General features: G+C 35.5%; 1 protein-coding gene across 7 annotated transcripts in view; it reads right to left on the bottom strand.

Annotated features, from left to right (window-relative positions):
- The window catches only part of LOC142031311 (sodium channel protein type 1 subunit alpha), a 68,142-nt gene that overhangs the window by 27,062 nt on the left and 17,931 nt on the right, over positions 1 to 23,149 (bottom strand). For 2 of the 7 annotated variants that reach the window (XM_075028538.1, XM_075028540.1), the window contains exons 7-20: positions 22,732 to 22,795; positions 21,965 to 22,106; positions 21,606 to 21,812; positions 20,868 to 21,173; positions 19,765 to 20,145; positions 18,440 to 18,572; positions 17,347 to 17,585; positions 14,844 to 15,017; positions 13,845 to 14,201; positions 12,648 to 13,130; positions 9,058 to 9,175; positions 7,407 to 7,561; positions 4,526 to 4,699; positions 1,805 to 1,927 (exon numbers count right to left, since the gene is read on the bottom strand). In XM_075028538.1, the coding sequence (XP_074884639.1) occupies positions 1,805 to 1,927; positions 4,526 to 4,699; positions 7,407 to 7,561; positions 9,058 to 9,175; positions 12,648 to 13,130; positions 13,845 to 14,201; positions 14,844 to 15,017; positions 17,347 to 17,585; positions 18,440 to 18,572; positions 19,765 to 20,145; positions 20,868 to 21,173; positions 21,606 to 21,812; positions 21,965 to 22,106; positions 22,732 to 22,795 (3,056 nt within the window). The remainder of the gene's footprint in view (positions 1 to 1,804; positions 1,928 to 4,525; positions 4,700 to 7,406; positions 7,562 to 9,057; positions 9,176 to 12,647; positions 13,131 to 13,844; positions 14,202 to 14,843; positions 15,018 to 17,346; positions 17,586 to 18,439; positions 18,573 to 19,764; positions 20,146 to 20,867; positions 21,174 to 21,605; positions 21,813 to 21,964; positions 22,107 to 22,731; positions 22,796 to 23,149) is intronic. The other 5 variants (XM_075028539.1, XM_075028541.1, XM_075028543.1 and 2 more) reach the window with 3 other exon arrangements.

Here is a 23,149-nt window from a genome sequence, read left to right as displayed (position 1 = left end):
TTGCCAAGTGCTTCGGAAAAACCATTTTCAGAAGTGCATGTAACTAATAGTAAAGATAAGGCCTATACAGTTGGCCAGTCAAATTTGCTAAGTGACTGGAATCAGGTACTTCATTGATTATCATTAATATTGGAGGACAGAACTGAAACCTTTTTTGCTTTTCCAGGCCCTTCTGTGATTCCTACACAGTAAGTTGCTTGTGAATTATTCATGTTGTGTATCTGAAATTCTATCATATGATTGGGCTTCTGGCATAGTTTCATAGTTATTCAGTGAGAAATAAGGGAAAGCAGTAAATAGATTTCAAATAACAGGTACTTTTCTTTGAGCATGAGTATCCTAAATCTTTTAAGTGGAAAATTTAGTAAGGCTATCATGTAAGGATACAGAAAAATTGAATAAAACCTTTGGCAATCAATTTTGACATTATCTTTCTAGAAACAATCTGTTTTTTCCAACGTCATCTAAAAAGCTGCATTTCTTGTCCCTGTGTAACTTCTATACTGGTCTCCAAGTCCTCCTGCAGCTGACCAGAACATTATTAAAAAAGTAAAGCTGACAGCAATTTCTCAACATTTCTCCACACAAAACCACAGTTATCTGAATGTTCATGAACAGTAAGTACAAAGAAAGACAAAGAGAAAATGGGTAAATCAAATAGTCATTCCATATTTAAATGAAAATTTGTACATTCTATAGTACTTGACCAGCTCTTACCCTGCTGAATATCAATTCATTAATTTCAAATGCTGAGAAAACTGTTAAAAGTCAATTTGCTACATGAAACTGAAATTTATTAATCTAGTAATCATTCATTAGCAATATTTTTTTCTGAAGCATTCTGAAGTAGAGATATGTAGCCTGATGAATACAATTTAAGGAACAGAATTCTAAGCCTCAGTTTGACTTGATTAAACTTAGGTTTGTATCTAAAGGTTGTGCAGGCTATTACACTGGTTTATGATTGACTTGAAATTCATTAGCGCGTTGTTTCCTCTTATGTTTCCGTGAAGTAGCAATGACATGCATATAGAGTTAGTTTGTATTCAGTGGCTTTAAGGAACAGAAGGTGTAAACAAATGAAAAAATAAGTTGAAATGCTTTCTTGAGTGAGATGGATAGTAAGCAGGGCCTCTAAGTTACTCAGAATAAGTAAAAAAGGACTTTCTATACATTGTATTGAATATTGAATAGAGATTTGTTGAAATAAGAAAGGTATTAACCTTACAAAAAGAATGATTTCATAGAGAAATCAAATAACTTGATTTGGTTTTAGTCAGCCAAACTCAGAAATAGATTTAAACCACTAGTGGGTATGAACATATCTCTAGTACCATCTAGTAAAATTCAGTGGGGTTAGACCAAAGGTGGTTTATCAAATATAATGAAAAATGAAGGATTTCAACTAGTAACAGAAAATATCTTTATTAACTAATACTGAATTAGATTCCTGTATAAATATTGTGATATGTTTATCAGTAATTAATCATTAATAAAATCTTGCTACATTTTATTCATTATTAGGAGTCTGTTAAGAGAGTTCATAGTTGGTAATTTCAAACCTTATACAAAAAACTCCTGAGATTGGCTAGAAAGTAAAGTAACCTTAATGAATGTAACTTCTATGTGATACTGCATATGGATTTAGGTGAATTGATGAAGCTTTTTGCTTATCTGTTAGTAAAAGATATGCAATAGATAAAAAGATAGTGCAGCCTTTCTGCATGGACTTGTCATTCCTTATTCTGCATGCATGGATTCTTTCTATGCATGCATAGGTTCAGATTCTGTCATGTTGTCTTACCCTCATGCCTTCAAATCGTGACAAAGCTCTTAGAGGTCTCAAAGCTCTTAGTGTCCTAAGGGACTTAATGGCACCAAGTTCAGAGTAACCCAATGCATTTGCTGTTAAGCTAACCAAAGAGACCTATATGAAAACAGGAAAGTAAAAATTATTATATTGTACATACTACTTTACATACCATAGATGTGAGATACAAGCTTCTTTAGAAGAATCTAATTTTGGACCACTTTCTTCAGGAATGGGAAGTCTTTTAAATAAAAAGAAATTAAAAAAAAAAAAAAGAAAGAAGTAATATGAAAGAAGAGTAGGATAGGTAAATAAACAAACAAAAATATCATAAGGTAACAATATCTGGAAATATTAATACTTCTGAATTTCATATTTTGCTAGTGATTTGAGGGCATTTAAAACCACAAAAGCAAATTAAATTAATCTTTACTTTTTAGCTATTTAGGTATTGCTCTCACTTTTTCTTTGTTTTACAGTGCTGTTGGGATCAGTAGTTATAGTTGATAATGCACATTTGATTGCCCACAACTGAAAGGGAAATGATTGAAGCCTCTTTTGAATTAACAGATAGGTCACAAAGCAACATTGCTCCTCTGGAAATTGGTAGAAAGAAATTCATTTTTCTATATTCAGTTACACTCATTAATCCATTTGCCTGACTGCTGAATTTATGTGCTTTACAGCCTGACATTAACCTGGATTATGCTGTTTCTTAAAGACCTTATAAAAACAGTTCCACAGGTGGTAGAACTCCACAGGCCTTTATATATTCTATGTTCTCACACTACCTCAGTGAGAAATAACATATTCTCTATATTTGCTATGGCTCCTGTCCAAAATACCTTCTGTTTTTCTCCCGTTTCCCCTAAATGCTCCTTCATTATGCTGTTCTAATTCCTTTAACTATTTATTGGGCCAAAAATAGCATAATGGTCTCGTGTACTCTTTCTTTATAAAGAACAATGCATCAGGTAAAGAGAACTCTAGGGCAGTGCTCTTCATGAACCATATTTAAAAACAAGCATTATACGTGAAATCTTTAGCTTTTGAAAATTAACAGCTTTTCTGTACTTGTCAATCCTGAGCTCTAGCAACACACAAAACTAGGTTCTTCTGAAGCCTGAATTTATTCCTCCAGCACATTCATCACACTACTGAAAACTTTCAAGCTTTCAAGCTGTCATAATCTAAAGTGAAATTAAAGAAAATATCCAGGTGTAGAAATCCAGGATTCAATCATGAGCTTATTCAGACACTTGAATGTGTGATACCTTCACACAAAGAAGTATTCAAATTTTCACATTCACAAGATGGCTGTTTGGGATATTATGATTTAAATGAGGTCAAATATTAGTGAAAATGAGTTTAGAAAAGGAACAGGTGCTTCTGCTTGCATGCTTCTTCAAGCTTTTTTGCTATAGGTGCCACTTAGGTACCCATTTTGAGAAGAATTTAGATACTAAAGAACTAACGTGTTTTCCAAAAAGAGGGTGCTTGCTTTGTGTGAGTACTCTGTTTGAACATGGTTATCTGTAGTTGCATATATGAAGCTGAATCCTAGATATATTTAGTCCATAATATACAGCAATCAAAAAGGTTGTAGGCACCCATCACAAAACAAAACTGGAGAAAATGAACTGCTTTGATTAGCCCTTGTATGCTGGGAACACATTCAGAAACTGTTGAATTTTTAGCAATTCTTTGGGTCAATAACTGCATATGAAGTTTACCTTTTACCTATTCAGTGTCTGTTTCTAAGTCATTGAAACCAGGACAAAATGTATCTTAATTTTAAAAAGAGCTTGTTTAATACTTGTTTTTCCTATAAGTTTTACCAGAAAATTCTATCTTAAAAATGTAGCTACTGGTTGTGGTTTCATAACTGTGTAAACCATAGTATTTTAGTTTCACACACACAACCTCATAGACTGCAGAAACAGTATGCATTTCTGCACTATGGAGGTTTTCTCACAGGGGTATACTTAGGACATTAATTCTTAAATTGTCCATAATTGTATCAATGCATTAAGAAATGGTCTCCCTCATTTCACAGCACAGCAGAGTTATAACTATGAGATAACCCTTGCAGGAAAGATTATTAACCCTGATTTCAAACACAGCTGTGAAGACTGCAAGTTTAGTAATATTTATTGGACTTTAGTACTAAGTAAGCCATACCACCAATGCTACAGATACATCTTGCATTTCTTGTAAAACCCTAATTCAGCCATACGCTGACATTTGTGGACATGGCATTCGTTTTCTTGCCAGAGGACTTTTAATTCAGGTGTGTGTGTCTGATGTCTGGTGGACCAGACACCCATCTAAATGCTGGATGTGACTTAGACCACAGCAGGAGAGAAGGTGGGTCTGAAGGTGGGAATGAGCAGCCAGGGGCAGAATGGAGGACAGCATGACGTCTTTCAACAGCAGTGTTGGCATAAACCCTTTAACTGCTTGTGGGGCTACCATGTGAGGTTCTTCTGTTAGGGGGAGAACTTCCAGTCTTAACTCTGTGATATAGGAAGGCAGTGTTGTAAGTATAAAGTGAAAGACAGAGAAACACGGATGTTTTTTTTCCACCTACCTTACGTTTTAAATTGAAAAGTAAACTAGTTGGTATACATAGGTATTGTGGTTGTAGAGCAAGTAATTTAAAAAAAAACAGGTAAAATAAATATAAGAATAACACCTAGGAAATATACTACATACATCAACAATCAGGAAGTCCAGCCAGCACCAGGCATTAGTAAAGTATGTTTGATAGCCATAGGCCACCCACTTCAGCAGCATTTCCAGAATGAAGATGTAAGTGAAGACCTTGTCAGCATATTCCAGCATGGTCTTGATAGTTTTACGCTGTTCAATATATATGTCTTCAAAAGCCTGTGAGTAAAAACATTCAAAGATATTTGTTGTTCCCTTTTGTTACTGCACATATTTCAGGTTGTAACAAAAAAAAAAAAAAAAAAAAAAGGCAATGAAAAAAGAAAAGAAACCCTCTTCAGTAAAAGGCATGGGATTGTCACTTTTATCTAACTTTTTCTTTTCTGCTAACTCACTATATACCTGTTATTCCCCTATGGAACTACATTTTCCAGCTCACAGGAGGGAGAAGCAGATATTAGACAGCAACCACTCCACTGGTCACATTTATTTATTTATTTATTGTTTGTTTGTTTGTTTATAGCGGATGGTGAATTATTCTTCTCAGATAGTTTTCAGTACTCACAAATAGCATTGATTCTGCACAGTGGTGTACCTCAACTGAATTCTACTAAGATCATTTGGTTTGTATGTAGGTAGATCCATTTTAAAAATCCAAGGCCATAGCTGTAAAATTTTCAGTACAATGACAATACAATTGACCTTTTCTTTTTAAGTCCTGTTGCTTTTTGAAAACAAGTTCTTCCTTTTGTAAAAAAATATTTATCTAAATCAAATACCTGCTTTACTGTATTATTCACATTTTATGAGATACATAAAATTTCTGAGATGCTTGCAATGTTATTTACACCTTTTGTGTGTTTTCATTTTTAGACACTTGAAAAGACATGCAGCTTCTGCTTTTCAGAAATTCTTCCTGTCCCCCAAGATATTTTCCCTTTAATTGCTTTTAAATTTGAATTATGCTGCTATTTCTTATGGAGAACAATTGATTTTATTGGTTCGAAAGGACTGGAATGATCTGCTAGCTTGCAAAGATTTGGATATTTATTGATGCTAACATTCATTTTTACCCAGCCTGCTTTTGAATCACTTTACATCTGTCAGTTCAAATGATTAGCGTTTGTCTATCAGTCATCAAATTAACGTCTGTGAATCAGTAATTTTGGATACTTAGATCAAGCACTGCGGTACCTGCCACTCGTGTGTCGTCACTAACAAACAACTTTATCTCACACAACCGGGAAGAGCCAGCACGCATCGTTTCCTTCTTACAGGTGGGAGCATGCCGGCGGCTAAGCTAGCAGGCTCTCGGCACCTAGCAGCGTGTCTGCTCCCGGGCTGAGCGCCCTGCGGCGGGGGGCTGCGGGCAGCCCGCAGCCTGCCTCTGCCCGCCGCCTGTCCCGCCTGCCGTGACAGTCAGACTGGTCTGGAGGGTGGTCTTGGGCTGAGCGGTGGGATACGGTACTGGCGGGTCCACAGACACCTTTCCACTACCACAAAGGAAGCCCAAGGCAGAGCAGGGTCTCACATCGCCAGAGCCTTGGGCTAGTCCCTTGTCTCTGAAGCACTTTCACAACATACATGTGCTGTGGATGACACACACCTCAGGCGCACAAGCGCAAGATGCTAACGCTGTGGGATCTCATCTCAAACTTCCTCTAAATACGATGATGGAAATTCACCTTGATCAGGTCTCTTGCTAGTACTTCTCCCTCACTTAAATTCTTGTCACTAAAGGTTTTCTCCACTTGGTAGCATGAGGCAAAATTCAATAGTGTAGACATGAGTCTTTGTTATTTTGAGGGTTTTAAATCACAGGGAACATGTCACATGGTGTTGAGTAAAGTTGCTTATTTGATGGTCGTGTTGACATTAGAACAAGCAAAAGCAGAATGATTCTTATTTAACCAAAACTAATGGTAGGTATAATCATAAACTGCTAACCATTAGCAGCATTTTAAGGTGTTGGAACTGATCTGAAGAGTTTATAATACAATTCTGCAACACAAATTTTTTTTTTGTGATGTAGGAACTTAAGTAATTTACCAAAGGGTAATTGCATCTACCAGGGTAGATGCAAGATATATTCTATGTTATTTCGGGGTATGTAGTTTACCTAAGAAACTTCAGCTCAGTATGTATCCAGGCTTACCTTTATTTAACAGTTCATCTCCAATTTCTTTATTCTTTGTCATTATTTGTATTTGTGAAATAACATATCATTGGTATGTTTTGTTTCCTTTATTGTTATAGATTTATATTAGGGTTGGCTTCTTTTTATTCTGCCCCCACATTCTTGTTAAACTTAAAGCAAGTTCATGTTTTCACAGATATCCCTTTAGTCTATATCAGTATGAGGCAGTAGAAGCTGAATTAGAAGCATAAATAATAAATTCTTATTCTTAGAATGGACTAATTATAAACACACAGTATTAATCTTTCTTGCTGTTCTAGCACATAACATTTATAAGAGTGTGTAAGACTCTGGCTCTTGCAAGGTATTGTGAGCTGTTTATGCCATTACAGTTACTTCCAAACTCTTCTTTTTTTCATCACTGACAGTTCTTTTCCCTGAGTTACATGAGTAAACACCAGTAAAACTAGAGAGCAAACTCAAATAACAAAGTATGTTCTCTTCTTCCTATGTTGTCTCTCTCCCTGCTTCAGGCGTATCACTATCACTTTCAGCAAAGGAGTTAAGCTCTCTAATCAATTATGTCTGCTCTTTTTTCGACACATTTTTGAGAAGAGACTTATTCTACCATTCTTTCAAAGACCTGACTAAAATTTAGCCCTGTCATTTGAAAACATGGAATTGTGTGTTCTTTCCGGCAGAGAAAACTAAGTTAAAACAATGTCTGAGGAGCCAACTTTTAGGAAGATATCTGACAACATTGTGACACTCTGTTCATCTTTTACTTACCAGAGCTCCACTACTGAGGAGAATCATAAAGACAATGAAAGTCTCAAACCAGTTGTGTTCGACAATCTTGAAGCAGGTTTTTCTAAGGTTCCACCACTGCTTTCCTCTCCCTTCTTCTATACTTACTTGACAGCACTTGAACCTTCGTACACAGCCTTTAAAACAGTGTATGTAATGGGGGAGAGATTTTGTTGGATTGCATTAATTTTGATTATGCATTCTGTTAATGATACAATCCTACCTTTCCAGAAGGTGTGCTATTTAGCAAAACCCCAATAGATTTACACCTAGATGACCCTCTTTTTCTTCAAAGCAAAAAAATTTAGCACTGAAACATCTGGAATTTAGAATTAAATGAACAACTGAGAAGAAAGTATTTCTCATTTATCAAGAACTAAGTGCTCAATACAGTGCACCCCACAAGATAAAAGTCCATGGAACATCCATGGAACGTGAAGCCAAATTACAAAATACAAAGTATGAGTAAAAATATACAAACTCATCCAAATCTATAGTAGGTTTAGGTAGTAAGATATGGGCAAGTCTTATTAAATTGTACTTTCTTTTGTTTGGGATACTAAATTCAGACAATGTTGCATTTATTGTATGAAAAAATCTAGGCCTCCTATTGAGTTCTGAGCTTTTCAGTCCCAGCTAACTTCTCTAACTTGTGCCCTTAATTTATTTAAGCTTTTATGATTTAGCTGCTGACTTGATTTTGTTTCTTCTCCCATTTGGGTAGAAAAATACTAGTAATTAATAATGGTATTTTCTTTGCCAAATCTGCCTGTCACAGTACTATTTCTTACTAGTTCAGTGTAAATTTCTAAACAAATGTCTGTTATCATGTCCAGAAATAACCCAACCCCAGCACTGACAGTAGCATTTTCCAAACTCTAAATCTAACTTTTGCTTACGGGTACCAAAAATGGCAGTTGTATCCTTACTTTACTGTTTTAAACCTATTCCTTTCCCCACTTCCTTCACATGCACACATCCCTAAAGTTTCTCACAAGAAAATGCCTTTGCAAATAAAGTTTATCACCAGATTCTTGTTTTATTGAGTTGTGTAAAAGGGCCAATAGAAGGAAGCATGAAAGATGAATGAGTTCACCAGGTGAGACTGTTCTTGCCCCAGGTGGCACACAAAGGCTCTTCCTTCTCTTTTTACCAATTTGTAGAAGGTTCTTTTAGCATTTTGCACAAGACCATCCAGGTGCAGTTTTTATTTACTGTTCAACAGCTGTTTCAGTAATGTATACTTTATAAAGCACTTTGATAGATATCTATGAAGAATGCTATAAAACTAGTGTGTTCTTTTATTATCTAAGAGACTGTAACTAAACTCAGAAAGTATAGTAGTTCATAATAAAATAAAACTTTCAGTAGTATATTTTTCTTATTTTAAAAATAACGATAAATTTCTGATAAAATGTTTTCTTAATCATTTACCTGGTATATAGTATAATTGTGGTATCAGTATCCATATGGTAAATTATGGTCTAAAAGTACTACTGCTAATAATCATATTTAAACATTAACGAAAGAGTAATTCAATACATAAATATTAATACTTAGTTTAAATAGATAACTATTCCATATTTAATGAATAAGTATTATTAGTAAGTATTATAATTTTTGTTCCAAACACCTTCTGTGAAGCAGGCTTCTGGCTCCTGGGCTTCTTCAGGTTCAGCTTCTGGTTGTTCTTCTGCAGGAAGTCCAATATCAACGGTGCTACCTTCGGATGAACTAGACGAATTTAACTTCTGTAAAGGGGAAAAAAAAGCATCACAAATGCACAGTAAATATTTTTAAGGCAAATATTAGTTGTGTTCAGAATAAGTAAAGAATTCTGCTATGTTTTTGAATGTTCTAGTATTCAACATAAGTAAATTGCTGATAAACGTATATGAAATTTGTGCAACCATTGGTTTTCCTTCTGCATTGTATGGATCCATTAAATAGAAGGTGTATCAGTGATAGATAAGGCTTTAAACAAAATTATGCTTTAAACTGAAAAATATGAGTGATGATGCTAAGCCTGCAAAGATTTATGACCACAACTACCCATAAGTGCAAAGATCTCTTGTCATACATAGAAATAATGAAGCTGAAATATGTATCCAGGAATCTGTAGCGTCTACTGAAAAGCAGGTAAGAGCCTAAATATAACTATATAAATGAGGTGGGAGCTCAGAGGAATGAGGGGAAAAAAAGCACAGATCAGCAGAGGATATACTTTAGAGGTGTGCAAGTCCAGATTAAAACTGCTGGAAGTCTAGCTCAGAGTGAGGGAGAAGCTGCATACAATAAGGCTGAAGTAGCTTAAGGGTGGCCCATAAAACGTCAGGTTGTGTTTTATAACCTAATTACATTTTCGATAACACAATGAGCATACAGAGAGAGAAGTGGAAGGTGGAAACCAAATTTTTAAAAACTGAATGCACTTAAACTAATCCTCATCCTAAAAATTCTAAAAGTGTTGTAACATGCAGCTGGAGACCGGTTTCAATCTAGCTGGTTGGTATCATGGCTAAAGACTGGGTAAAAATTGTGAAGGAAACATATTTAAAGATGTAGAGGTAAACAAAATAATGGAATAAATGCAATACAGCTTCATTAATGCTAGGTTGCAGCAGGCTTTTTGATATTGAGGACGAAAAAGTGCCCAAACCCTAACAACAGAGCTCTTACTAAAGGAGTAGCCAGTCCATTTTTCAGTAACAATTCCAAGACTCATTGATATTGAGTTGCATGGTGCTTAATAAAATTGTAATATTTAAAGTAGCCAGTTTTTAGTCAATTTCATCTTGTGGTGACTATAGAGATTGGAAGAACAATGTTGCAACTTTATTAGGAAAACGGGTTGATGTATCCAGTTTCAGGCTCTGTCATTATTTGTCACAAGAAGCAATTTATAGAGGTTTTTTTCCAAATTACATTACAGAGTTGCGTCTCTGATATTTTTACAAAAATACCATATACTTCTAATAATCCAATTTTCACAAATCATCCTTTGCAGTATGGTTTACCACTTTTCAAAATAATTCTGCAAATACTTTTCAAAACATTTCCAAAGCTTTTTTGTTTTTGAGAAAAAAATTTTCATTTTATTTCTATTTTCCTCTAAGAAGCAGATTTTCTGTAATATTAGTCAGCTACTTTTTGCACACTAAAATTAATCTATTTGAAATTAATTTATAATTTTAAGATTATTAATATGTTAATTTGCTAAAGGAGAAAAGAGTACTCAGCTGAAAACCAAACCAAACCAACTCACCAAACAAAACCCCCACAGAAACCCACTGCTTTTAGAGCAGACCCAACCAGCAAAAAAGGATCCTGGACAGCACTGTAAAACTCCAGGAATGGTGCTGAAAAACTCAACATGGTCTGAAGCCAGCTGGAACTCACCTGTTAGTGCCTTCTGGCCTGAGAAGTAGGGGATCCCTACAGTCTTTTCTAAGTGGGCTCGCGTCAAAAAACTCAGCTAATTCAAAGGTTCTGCTTTTCTAGTGTTTATCATTTCTTTTCTACAGCCCAATTATACTAGCAGTCAATATAAAATAAGGTGGTAGACTCAGATCCAAAACAGCACTGCTGGATGGATTTTCCACTGAAAACTATGTAACAGAGCTGCTGGAGGAAGGCCCAAGTGTCATACTACTTTCTCAATGGGATAAAAGGTAACCCTGGTCCTATAAGTAGCAGCACAGTTACAGAAAGCTTTCCTGAACTGAATCTATTCCCCATTGGTCAGTCGTAAACCGGCTTGTGTCACTCCATTTGACTGCCTGCTCTATGATGGGTTAGAAGACTGGACTGGACTGGCCAGCATTAAGGTAGTTGTGGGGAGAGTAGATGACCAGTAGTTGTTATTCTCCAATGGATCTTTGTTTAAATGTTGTTTTATTTAGAAATTCTTCCATCAGGGGCAAGTTCATAATGTGCTCAAATACATTCTTATAACGTCTACTGTGGCAGTGGTTCAGAAGCTTGAGTCAAAGCCAAATTTTTGGCTAGTATTTAGCAGGAAAAGAAATGTTAATGCTCCAGATATCAATTGGGAAATGGGAAATAGTGTCTCTGAAATACGTTGCCATGGGGAGAGGCTGCTTTGTACAGGTCTCCTTTCCTGGGGGAGGATCCAAAGATTGCGCTTAGCTTAACACTGGGTTTTTGTTAAGAACACCAGAAGGCTTATGCACACTGAAGTGGCAGCAGTACAGAATTCTGCTAGCCTAAAATCAGGTGTCTGAAGTACCGTTAGCAATACAGCAGTGGGGGGCGAAGATGAGCTATCCCACAAAGAAACTGGATTGCTACCAGAATGCAAACTACCTAGTTTAAGGTTGAGGTTCCTCAAGCCAGAAAATTAATTTTTTTGAGTGTCTGGAAAGATAATTTTCTGATTTGACTAAAATGTCAACAAGCTAAGTCACTGAGGGTGTAGTTGTTTTGCAAATTATGTTATCAAATCAATGTAAATTATCTTGTTAAAATAGCCACAGACAAAAAGTCATGTAAAGGAACAGTTATAGCCTTAATGTGTTTTTTAAAAATACAGTTCTCAACAAGGCCCTATATCTATAGCCTGCTTTGGCATTCCCTAACAACATGAGATATTTTTGTCTGTTGATACTACTTTTCAGTTTTAACAACTAAATGAATTTGAAGTATATAGAAGTGTCTATGGTTAAAACTTCTTTTTATGGGAATATAGGTCTAGAAGAGCTGCCAGTTTTAAAATCTAAAATAATTGCAGTGTCTAAAGGAAATACATAAACTATCTCTGTGTTTTCTGGTTTATACCCACTCACAAAAAAAATCCCACAGAGGGAGATTTTTTGAGTGGCAGAGAGATGAGGTATGGCACTCCTCATGGGACCCTTATTACAGGAGGCAAACAAAAGTTTCTGGTGAAATAAGGCTGTGGCTAGGGCACTGCCCTACTCTACCAGTTGTTGCAACTACCATATGGACCATAAACAGTTCTTATGGGTTAGTTTGGTCTCCCATTGCCTGACCTCTTATCTCCTCTTGGAGACTGTAATTTTTAACTCATTCTCACACTTTTGTTCATCAAGAATTAAACCCTCCTTTATACACTCATTTATGCCCATGTACAAAGAAATGTCAAAATAACAAATGATCAAGAACTGAATACTCTGGCTTATTCTGAAAAAAACAAAAAAATACTCAAAAAATCAGAGAGAAATGCACAAAATATCTAAATACCTCTTTGCTTTCTTCCAGGTCTGATTCACTACTAAATTCCTCTGTGTTTAGATTTTCAAAGTCGGATTCACCCACAGCAATGGGCACTGTCACAGTGAGGCTTGGGTTGTTTATGAATGACATGTAATCACTTTCATCAATTATGTATTTTTCCACACTGCTGCCTGTGCCTATGCCACTAGTTGTTCCATTTGCATCTTTAATATAGTCATGGTCCTTGCTTAGTTCCACAGTTGTATGGTTAGAAATACAGCTATTTTTGTTGTTCAGATCTTCAAGTGGTTTGATTTCATCTAAAGCTTTTTGTTTTTTAACAAAAGCTTTTTGGATGAATTCGCGTGCTTTTCTCTTCACATAATCAATGCCCTTCTGCATTCTTGCTACAGCAATTTGGAGATTATTCATTTCATTGTCATCATCTGTCACAGCAAGGTTGTCTGCACTAAATGAGCTCAAGAGCAAGGCCAAAAATAGGTTCAGTACCTGCAGAAAGATAAAAAAAGGATGTTCTAGACTTTCTTTATCCCAACAAAGAACATTTCTTTTATTAAAAATTGTCATATTAGTGACATTGAAGACTGAAATCCTGATAATTCACCATAACCAAAGAAAAGCACCCTCAAAACTTTTTCTCTTCTCCATAAAAATCCTGACCTTTTAAAATTTTGTTTAGGTTCTGTTCACTATTCCAAAATATTCCTACACCTGACTAATATCTGTAAATGTGTCTTTAAATCCCCACAGTATATAAATATTTTGGTGCTAAATCTTATAATCTAAAAATGGAGATAACAGATTTGCTGTTCAGCATCATTAAAAAGTTTAAATTATCCCATCACACAGCAGAAATCAGATTATTTAGGTGACTAATCATACAGGATAAATAATAAAAAAAATCCACAGCAAATGGTTTATAAAGAGCCCATAAACTAAAATTATTTGAAGCACAAAATATTTACAAAGAGCCAAAAGACAAATTAAGAATGTGATTAAGTGCTCACTCTAACATTCTTAGGATTTTGATATTGCAGGATACTTTGTTCTCAATCCAAAAAAGCTCTTAAGCTTAACTTTAAGCATCGCTTGAAACCACCTGCGTAAGTGCTTTGTTGAAGCAGAGCCAGAGCACTTAGTTCACTTCAGGATTGAGCCCACTCTATTGCCAAATAATTTTTTGCTAACGCTTTGATTACATACCACTAGGTTTCCAATCACCATGACCATCATGAAGACAGTAAGGCACATGGCTTGGCCAGCAACCTCCATGCAGTCCCACATAGTTTCTATCCATTCTCCACACAACACCCGAAATACAATCAAAAAAGAGTGGAAAAAATCTTGCATGTGCCAGCGTGGAAGTTCACAGTCACTTGCGATTTTGCAGACACATTCCTTGTAGTTCTTCCCAAACAACTGCATCCCAACCACAGCGAAAATGAACACGATGATGGCCAGCACCAGGGTCAGATTTCCCAGAGCTCCCACAGAGTTACCAATAATTTTTATCAGCATATTTAGTGTTGGCCAAGATTTTGCCAATTTGAAAACACGTAACTGGAAGAAAAGAAAAATATTGTTAGGACAACCAGCAAGAAAGACATAAAGATATTTTAAAGTTAATTTGTGGAAGGGTATTACTGCAAAATAAGCCCTGAGTATGACTGTTCAGAAGGTATCCTCTTGTCTAAAAGCATGAAAATGGAAGGTTCAGTCAACAAAATTTTATGAAGTCAGAGCTTGTTGTCCTCAAAGCATAGTTTTTACTGAAGGCCAAAGAAGCTACCAGTCATATTAGAAGGAATTTAAAATCTAGGATTCAACTGTTAAAATCATCTGGGCCACTTTTCTACTGGTATTTGCAGAGCAGATCTATTCCCAGGATGCCAATCAGAGCACAATACATCTAGTGAGTTGATTTGTTTCTGCATAGCAGGATATTTAAAGTGTGTATATAAAATAAATACATTGGAAATAGGCCCAAGGCACCCACTGCTATCTATTTATCTTGATCTCTGTCAATTCCCGTCGAAGACAGTAACATACCACAAGTAATAAGGGTTTGTACTAATGAAAGAGACATCAGGATCAGTATCATGGCAAACATCAAGCAAACTTTTAAGGCAAAAAAATTACATTATTTTAATGAAGTCCCATTGCAAAATCAGTGCAATTGATGTATATTTACTGTATATTTACCAATCTGAATGATCGAAGAACTGAGAGTCCTTCCACATCTGCAAGACCAAGCTCAACCAAGCTAAGGGTTACAATAAAACCATCAAAAATATTCCACCCTTCCTGGAAATAATAGTAAGGATCCATTGCAATTATCTTGAGAAACATTTCTGCTGTGAAGATTCCAGTGAAGACCTGAATTCAAAATGCAGTTTGTTATTTCATTGTGAAATTCAATATTACAGATTTAGCTGTTTTCTAGGTTTTTAATCCAAGCTACATACCTGCAATGTCTTATCCAAAACTGATACTTAAAAATAGTTCAGTGTACTGTAGTGATTTATTATGCCCACCTTCCCTTAACAAGTGCCATACAAACTAAGTAATTTTTTCAATTAATTAAATTTTATACTAATCGAGTTACATAAATTTCTGTTTTATAACATTTATCATCTAATTTCAACTCTATGAGGATATGGACATTCTCATGTACTGTGCAGACAATATCCCAGATTTGATTTTCACAACATAAACCAGACTGCTTTCCAAGAAATTACATGGTATAACATCTTTCTTGGTATACTAATTACAGTATGCAGCAGCATGAATGAGGCCAAATCTAAGACTCCAGAGGGGCAGCTCCTTTGCTGGTATAACCTGCCGTAATCCCATTCAGTTCAACAGAGATGCAATTATTTATACCGTATGGGGAGCAACTGAGATACAACAATGTGCTAAAGCTGAGGAACTTCTCCCTGGGTGTTGCCAGTAAGTTCAGTGAAGTTGATTGGCTCAATCACTTTGATGACAGGAATGAAAGAGCATTTAAGAATGCATTTTAAACATGATATTGCTGGTAATGGTTTCTTATCATGGGATGCTATGCTGAACAGAGTAGGAATCATATTTAGGAGCCGTCAAGGTAGTGACCCTGAGTAGGTTTGAGAGAAGTCTTAGAAGAATTTCCTGTAGGATAGAGATGTACTAAAGCCACCATTAAAGGCTGCCTGAGCCCTGGTCTGAAATGCTTTCTTTTTTTGGTTTTGATAACCCATTTTCAAGCAAGCTGAACAGAAAATGGGACAGCTAAAGAGAATAATCTGACTTGCTCTGCCTAGGAACACCAATGCTCAAGATAGATTTTATTACAGTCTTTAAATACATTCCAGATACAAACACTGGAGAGGGAAAGGTTACTATTTTTTAAGCTACAGGATTGGAACCACTGAGGAAGTAGTAGGAATTAATAAATACAGGCTGAAACGCTGACTTAGGTTCCTAACGATCAGGACAGTGAGGTTCTCAGGGAGCTTTAAAGTGGAACTCCTGGAGCAGGTGAACCCTGAGAGCCTCTGTATAGCAGAAGGAGTTTATGTCAGGGAGCCTAAGACTGGAAGACCATGGTGCTTATAGACAGGTTCTTTCGCACTCCCTTTGTAGCCAAATGGACACCAAGACTTACATGGCATTTTCTTGGTTGAAAAACAAACCTATAAAATGCTACAATACAGGATTTTACATTTTACTAGGAAACTCAGATTCAGAGTTCCCCTTATTTTAAGTATATGAAAACCAGCTATGTGTTTATCTATTAATTCTTCCTTCTAAATCCTGTAGTTAGTTACATGGTCTGAGGCATTTTTTTCCTCATTACAAAACAAGGATTATTAAAATTCCCATTATAAGGAATCAATTCTTAAAATAAGAGACAAAATATAGGACTGCAGCTGCAGATACTTCTATGTGATCAAACCTGTCAGTTCAAAAGCATCAGAGCTACAACAAATTAACTCCTGAATTCTTTAATAATTTATCTTTTTGAAGTAGAAGGGAGAAAATATAGTTGACAACATGAGGAAAAGATATCTTACTAGTTATCTGATGATAAAAAAATATAAAAAACTGTAAGAGGAAAAAGTACTGCAGGATATTCTTCATAGTTTTACATAAATCATATAAAGAAAACAATCCACATATCCACGTAAAAAGTCTTTTACAGAAGAAAATTCTAGAATTGCTTTTAAATGTTGGGGGTTTTTTGGTTTTGTTTTGTTTCGGGGTTTTTTTTTAGCTATTGTAAACCTATCCTGAGGAAACAGCAATTAAAAACACATTCATAATTTAAAGATTTGTCTTGTATTGATTGAAAAAGTAACACTACGTTTATTTGCATAGTATCTTTTTCATGGAAGTAATGCATTTCCTGGTTTAGTAGTTAGGCAAATCAACTTCTGTTTAAGATGGACTTTACTTAATGCAGCATTGGTGTCATTTTTTTAAATTTTTAATTTGGCTTTGCAGAACACTGCAATGTATTGATTTTACAGTATCCTAAGTTACATGAGCCAGGGATGATAATGAAATTTCCAAAAATGTTCTGATAGTCGTATCTGGAGGCCAATAAATGTCCAATAAATCTACTTTCTAAAGAGTAAAAAGAAAAAAAGCTAATAAAACTCTTGCCTTCAGTTATTTCAGACATAATTCCTTCCAAATCATGAACAGAAAACCACAACCTACTTACCAGATTTCCAACTGAAAGTACGTTATTGAATTCATCGGTCATCGGATAATGTTCCATAGCCATAAAGAGTGTATTTAAAACAATGCAAATTGTGATAGCCAGGTCAACAAATGGGTCCATTACAACTAAGTTGACGATATGTTTTATTTTTAACCAATGCGGACTGCAGTCCCAGATCAAGAAAATATTTGCAAATTTATACCAACATGGTGGGCATTTCTGTCTTGATTCTTCAAGTTCTGTAGGAAAAGAAAGTTCATACAGGTAACTATGTAATTCCTCTAACATTCCTCAATCCTATATGAATTGTACCAGTCAAGTTGTCAATCTGTACTGGTACTGATTAACCTCCTATAAGCCCTTTTTTACAGGGCTTTTCAAGAAAGTCTTTGAAAAGTGCTATCAAATGTATTTATTTTCTTCAAAGCTTATCTATCAAGCACAACTTCTTTGTATTCCAATCACTATGCTGATCAGTATCAATTTAGGCATCGATTTGTATTATGTATTTAATTGTTCCTTGATTACACTTCAACCTGTTCCTCCCACTTACTGTTCAATTATGTAAATATTTTTATTTTGAAATTTGTGGTGTTTAGGTAAAAATTTTCAATACAATTTTCATTCCTAGTTCAAGAAAAAAACATTTTTATCACCTTGAATAGCACTTCTTTAAAGAGTAACTGAATAAATATAAGTGCTAAAAATACATACATATTTTAAACAATATTTGAAAAATGTTCAGTGGCCTTCTTGTGTGCAATAATATATTTTTAATTACTGTGCATAAGCATCCACTCAGTTATGACCATCAGACATAATTCTGTAGTTCTGATAACTACAGGAGGTAGGTGGTGGCAAAACAATGAGAAAGAAATGCTTACATATGTAATAACTTTAATGCTTACTTATGTAATAACATTAACGAATAAAGAACTTTAGGTTTCCTGATAAATGTGTGTCTGTCTGTCTGTCTGTGGGATTGCATCTGTTAATTAGGCTAGTTTAGATCAGTTTTTAAGTTTCAACTCAATTTTTCCAAAGTCCATTGGAAAAAACAGGTATTAAATATTAAGCTATGCATAGCACACACCTTCCACAGTGTTTGTGAGGATACTAGCAATACTCATCGCTCTTTCCCTTAAAGCTGGATCTTCCAGGAAGTCCATAGAAACGTGAAAAGAGCTTGATATTCTCTTTCTCATTTCTGTTTCTGTAGTGGTGCCCTATACAGAGAACAATAAAAGGTGAGACCATTTTTGAGAAATGAGATAAGCAAATACTATATAGAACCCTGTTATTAATGTCTTCGCTTGGATACGTGCTTCGTGCACTTCAATTATTATCATGTCAGACTTTTCTTACTTTTTAGTATCTTTCAAATAATTTTTAAAAGGAATGAGGCAATAGTTACCTACTGTTCAAGACTGAGAGAGTCCATTTACCTAACTTTCACAGTTCTTTCCTTCAAGCTATGAAAAATGATTTAAATAAATGGAAAAGGATTGAGTTCAAAATATTGTATTAAATTTTTGCAAACAGTAATTTTTTTCCTTGATCCTGCTGACAGAATATTCTGGGTTTTGTAACATAATAGTCTTTTCCCCTAGGCAAACTGTAGCAAGTAAGAAAAGTCTGACTTCCTCATGCTTCCTCATGCTAGTATTTTTTTAGTAATGTGAGTAGACAACTTTGAACTAAGCAAGAAATTTTTTTGAGATGTCTTCTCTTACCTTGCATATGGTAAGAGAATGGCAGCAATACGTGCTGCACGTATGTTCATACAGACTTTTGTATTTTTGGAAGTATGTATTGAAATGTGATCTTCCAATGAACCGTTTGTTATCTACACTACAGCACTGCACCAGCAACGGATGGAAAATATATAGGAATGAGAAGTGAAAGAGAATAAAGAATTGACAACTTCCTTACATTTTCAACAGGGCTGATAAGGAAGAATGTTATCAAAATTAACGAATAATGCTAATTTTGATAAAGTGATAATAGCAGCATCATATTGACTGCAGTTATATTATAACATTTTTTTATACTATTTTCAATTGTATAGTACTACGATTTTGCAGACCATAGCCAGATAGACCTTTAGATCAGCAAATGTGAAGTATAGCACAGTAATATAGAAAAGCATAGTGCTTTTATGAATGTGTAAGTAAGTTAATATTTTATTACTTGGAAACTGCGAATTGCATTTGTTAGTTATGAGAGTATTTGTAAGTAAATGCTTAGGTTGCAAACCTATCATCTTAGCTGTTTTATTTTTTAAAGATTTTACAAGATGCAGGAGCATTCACAGCTTGACCAACCAGGAAGCATTGCCAAGGATTCCATTCTGTAGAAAACACTGGCTGGTGCAGTAAGAAAAGGCCACCATGCCTAAGCTATTTAAAACTTTCTTACATTGTCATCAGTAGGTGGTTTATCTATTATCACCTCTGGCAGAAGCTGTCCAACAGGCGATGTAGGAACTGATGGTCCACCGACCAGGGAAACCACCCCATTGCAATCCACAGTGCTGTGCATCTTCCCATTCACTGGAAACACGGCCAGCATCCTGGATGACCTACTGGCCTGACTAATGTTACTGTTGCGCCGTTCACCATGTCTGCGCGGCACAAAGAGAGAATCTCTTCTGCTGTCGTTGTCTTCAAAAGTGCTGTGCTCATCATCGGCAAAGTCATTTTCTGATCCTATATCCTTTGCTCGACCTCTGAAGCTGAAAAGACTTGTTCTGCTGTTGCGCCTTGGGGAAAACAGGGAGCCGCGAATGCTCAGCAAAGACTGCAGGCAAACAAAATTTGTGATTATTAGCTGAAACCTTCAAAGTTAGTGTTGTTATTAGGATAGCGTAGGCAGGTTTTTTCTTAAATGAGAGTAACCATTTTTCCCAGAAGCTAAATGCTGCTGTGAAATTTTTGCGTGTATTTCATTATATGTGTATTTTGCAGATAGAAATACCACTGTCCATGGATTCTTAAACAAAACCAATTTTGAGCACTCCTTTCTCCCAATGTCAGCTAGAGCTGCTGAGTAGAATAGTTGCACAATACCCATCAAGAAAAAAAAGGGAGTCTATACATGCACATTGTTTCATGTATGCAGCATCCTGCACATATTGAACCAGCCTCCAAACATCATTGAAGCAGGAGGAAAATATGAGGCTATCATAATGGAAAAATACCGTAGCACTTTAATAAGTCTAGGTAATATATAATCACTCTACCCTCCCCCCCAAATCCATCAGAGAATATTTTAATATGATTTTTAAACAACCCTATTACAAGAATAGAGATATGAGGTTACATTTAATTCTCCGTGTTTTTTCACAAGACAATCTAGCAGCTACAGCATTTTCTCTCAAGCACTAGCAACAATAATAAAGTGTAATGAAAATCTCAGTGTTTCCTTTCTTTAGGCAGTAGGGTCATATTACAGTACATAGGTTGTAACAGCTGATGATGCTTTAAACGTATGCTTCTACTAAAAATAACTATATGCAATACCTGATGTGGAGAAGAATACTTCTTTTCATATGTCAGTCTATTGCCTTCAATAGATAATCGGAAACCTTTCCTTCTGATGCTGTCTTCTGATTCAGACTTGTGAAATTCATCTTCATCTTTTTCCTCTCCTCCAGACTGTTCTTTCTGTTTTCGTTTTTTCCTTCTATTTCTCCTCTCTTTTGCACTCTTTGAGCTCAATTTTGATGCCTCTGAGGAACTTTCTGAGAGCCCTCCTGCTTCTCCCCCAGCGCTGGGCTCCCTGGACTCTGCGGATGCTGTTACTGCTGCTGCTGCCACCGCTGCTGCCTGCCATGTTACAGAATGAATTTGTGTCACTGAGCAAACCATGGCATCATGGTTTTTTTAAATTTATTTATACAGACTTTCTAGTCCGAACTGGATCTTAACACTTTTCATAGGATATCCTCTCCCTAATTTTTTCTAATATTTATCACTCAATGGACTCAAGATATATGTTGGTCATAGCCTTCTTCCATCTTTCATGAGTAGTTTTTAAATGCAGAAGCCTAACAGACTATTTATGACACTAGACTAAGAAAAACATAATGAATCATGTATACCTAGTTTTGAATATTCTTTCTTGATTATGGCTGGCTCATTCACAGTACAATGTCTTTAGTGCAGAATAGAGTATCTCTAAGCTAGTTCTGTTGTTGAAAGCCCAACAGGGTAAAATTATTTCCATACACTTCTGCATTACTACACCATAAATTATACCTGAGCTGCTTCTTGTTGCTTCTTCAGTTGTTCCAGCATCTGTTGAAATTCTGCTTCTTTCTGCTCTGCTTCTTCCATGGTTGCTTGATTCTGTTCTTCGTAGGCCATGGCAACCACAGCTAGGATCAAGTTGATCAGATAGAAAGAGCCCAGAAAAATCACCAGAACAAAAAATATCATGTATGTTTTCCCAGCAGCCCGCAGTGTCTGGAAATAAGAATACATTTATAAGCAAGAATAGGTATACAAAATCTCTGTTTTTCATATAGTAAATATTAAGATAATATAAAATTGATTCTAGGCCTCTTGCATTATTGGTACAAACATATTTAGTCTATTTTGCACTAAAAAATTCTCACCAATTGATAAAGGTTTTCCCAGAAGTCTTGAGTCATCAAGCGAAATAGTGACAAGAAAGCCCAGCTGAATGTATCAAAACTTGTGTAGCCATAATTGGGGTTTCTACCAGCTTTCACGCATGTATATCCTTCTGGGCACTGCCTGCAAAGACAAACTGGGTGTTACCTTATATAGTTATTTTAATATTACCACCTGGAATGTCCAGGAGAAGATTGGGATTAAAAAGAGGATTTTTCTTTCGATAATCAGACTAGAAATAATAGCAGTTGTGATTTTTAATAGAAAATGATTTTAAAGGACACTAGAAAAATTGAGCAGGAAAGGCACATAAGAATTAGTGTCAAAAGTTTAATCTAAGCTTCTAAAACATAATATTCCAAATAATTTCTTTAATTCTTAATGTTGTAACATTAATGTCGATGTCAGCATTTTCCCCACTGTCTGAGCCTGTTAGCACTCATATGTGCAGCTGGAACTGTGAAATAACATGCATTTTCCAGCTGCTGTGTCTGTTACTTCTCATCCAGGCAGGAGCTACTCTAATATCAAATTACTGATTCATTCATGCAGACTAAGCTCATCTAACCAATCCACTGAGCTCTGACCAGGAACAAAAATCCTCATCACAGCGTAAATCCTAGCATTTCTCATGTGAAAGAAAGTAGTCACTCAAAATATAGCCCCCCTCCAACTGCACATCTAAAGAACATGGATCTAATTATCTAATTTGTACACAGTGCAATAATATGATGAAAGTTGGTCTTACCCAGCATCAGAACTATTTCCGCAAAGCAGAGCATCATTTTGCCCTTCCAGAAAATAAAAATGACCTGTTTAGAAAAGAATTTTTAAAAAATTATAAAATACTGAATATGAAAGTTTTCTTACAGCTCTATGAAATAAAAAGTCCCGCTCTAAAAGTGTTAAGGTGATTTCAGATGCAATTTTAAACAAGCAGTATTATTTTTTTCAGCAGGACAATAACTTTAGAGTAAATGACAATATGAATTGCAGTAAGTGCTATCACTCACAACACTTACTGTTAAAATGCCAAAATGTACTAAAAATCCTGTCAAATGCTGCTGGATGTGGATGAAATGTGCAATACTCCCTTCAGTCTGTTCACTGAACTAAATCGCACTTTGTGAAATTATATTGTACAGTTATTTATTACAATAATTAAA

The sequence above is a fragment of the Buteo buteo genome, chromosome 5 (assembly GCF_964188355.1).
Source record: "Buteo buteo chromosome 5, bButBut1.hap1.1, whole genome shotgun sequence".
NCBI lineage: Eukaryota > Metazoa > Chordata > Aves > Accipitriformes > Accipitridae > Buteo > Buteo buteo.
Note: the sequence above shows the minus strand (reverse complement) of the source record. Positions and strands in the feature narration are given on the sequence as shown.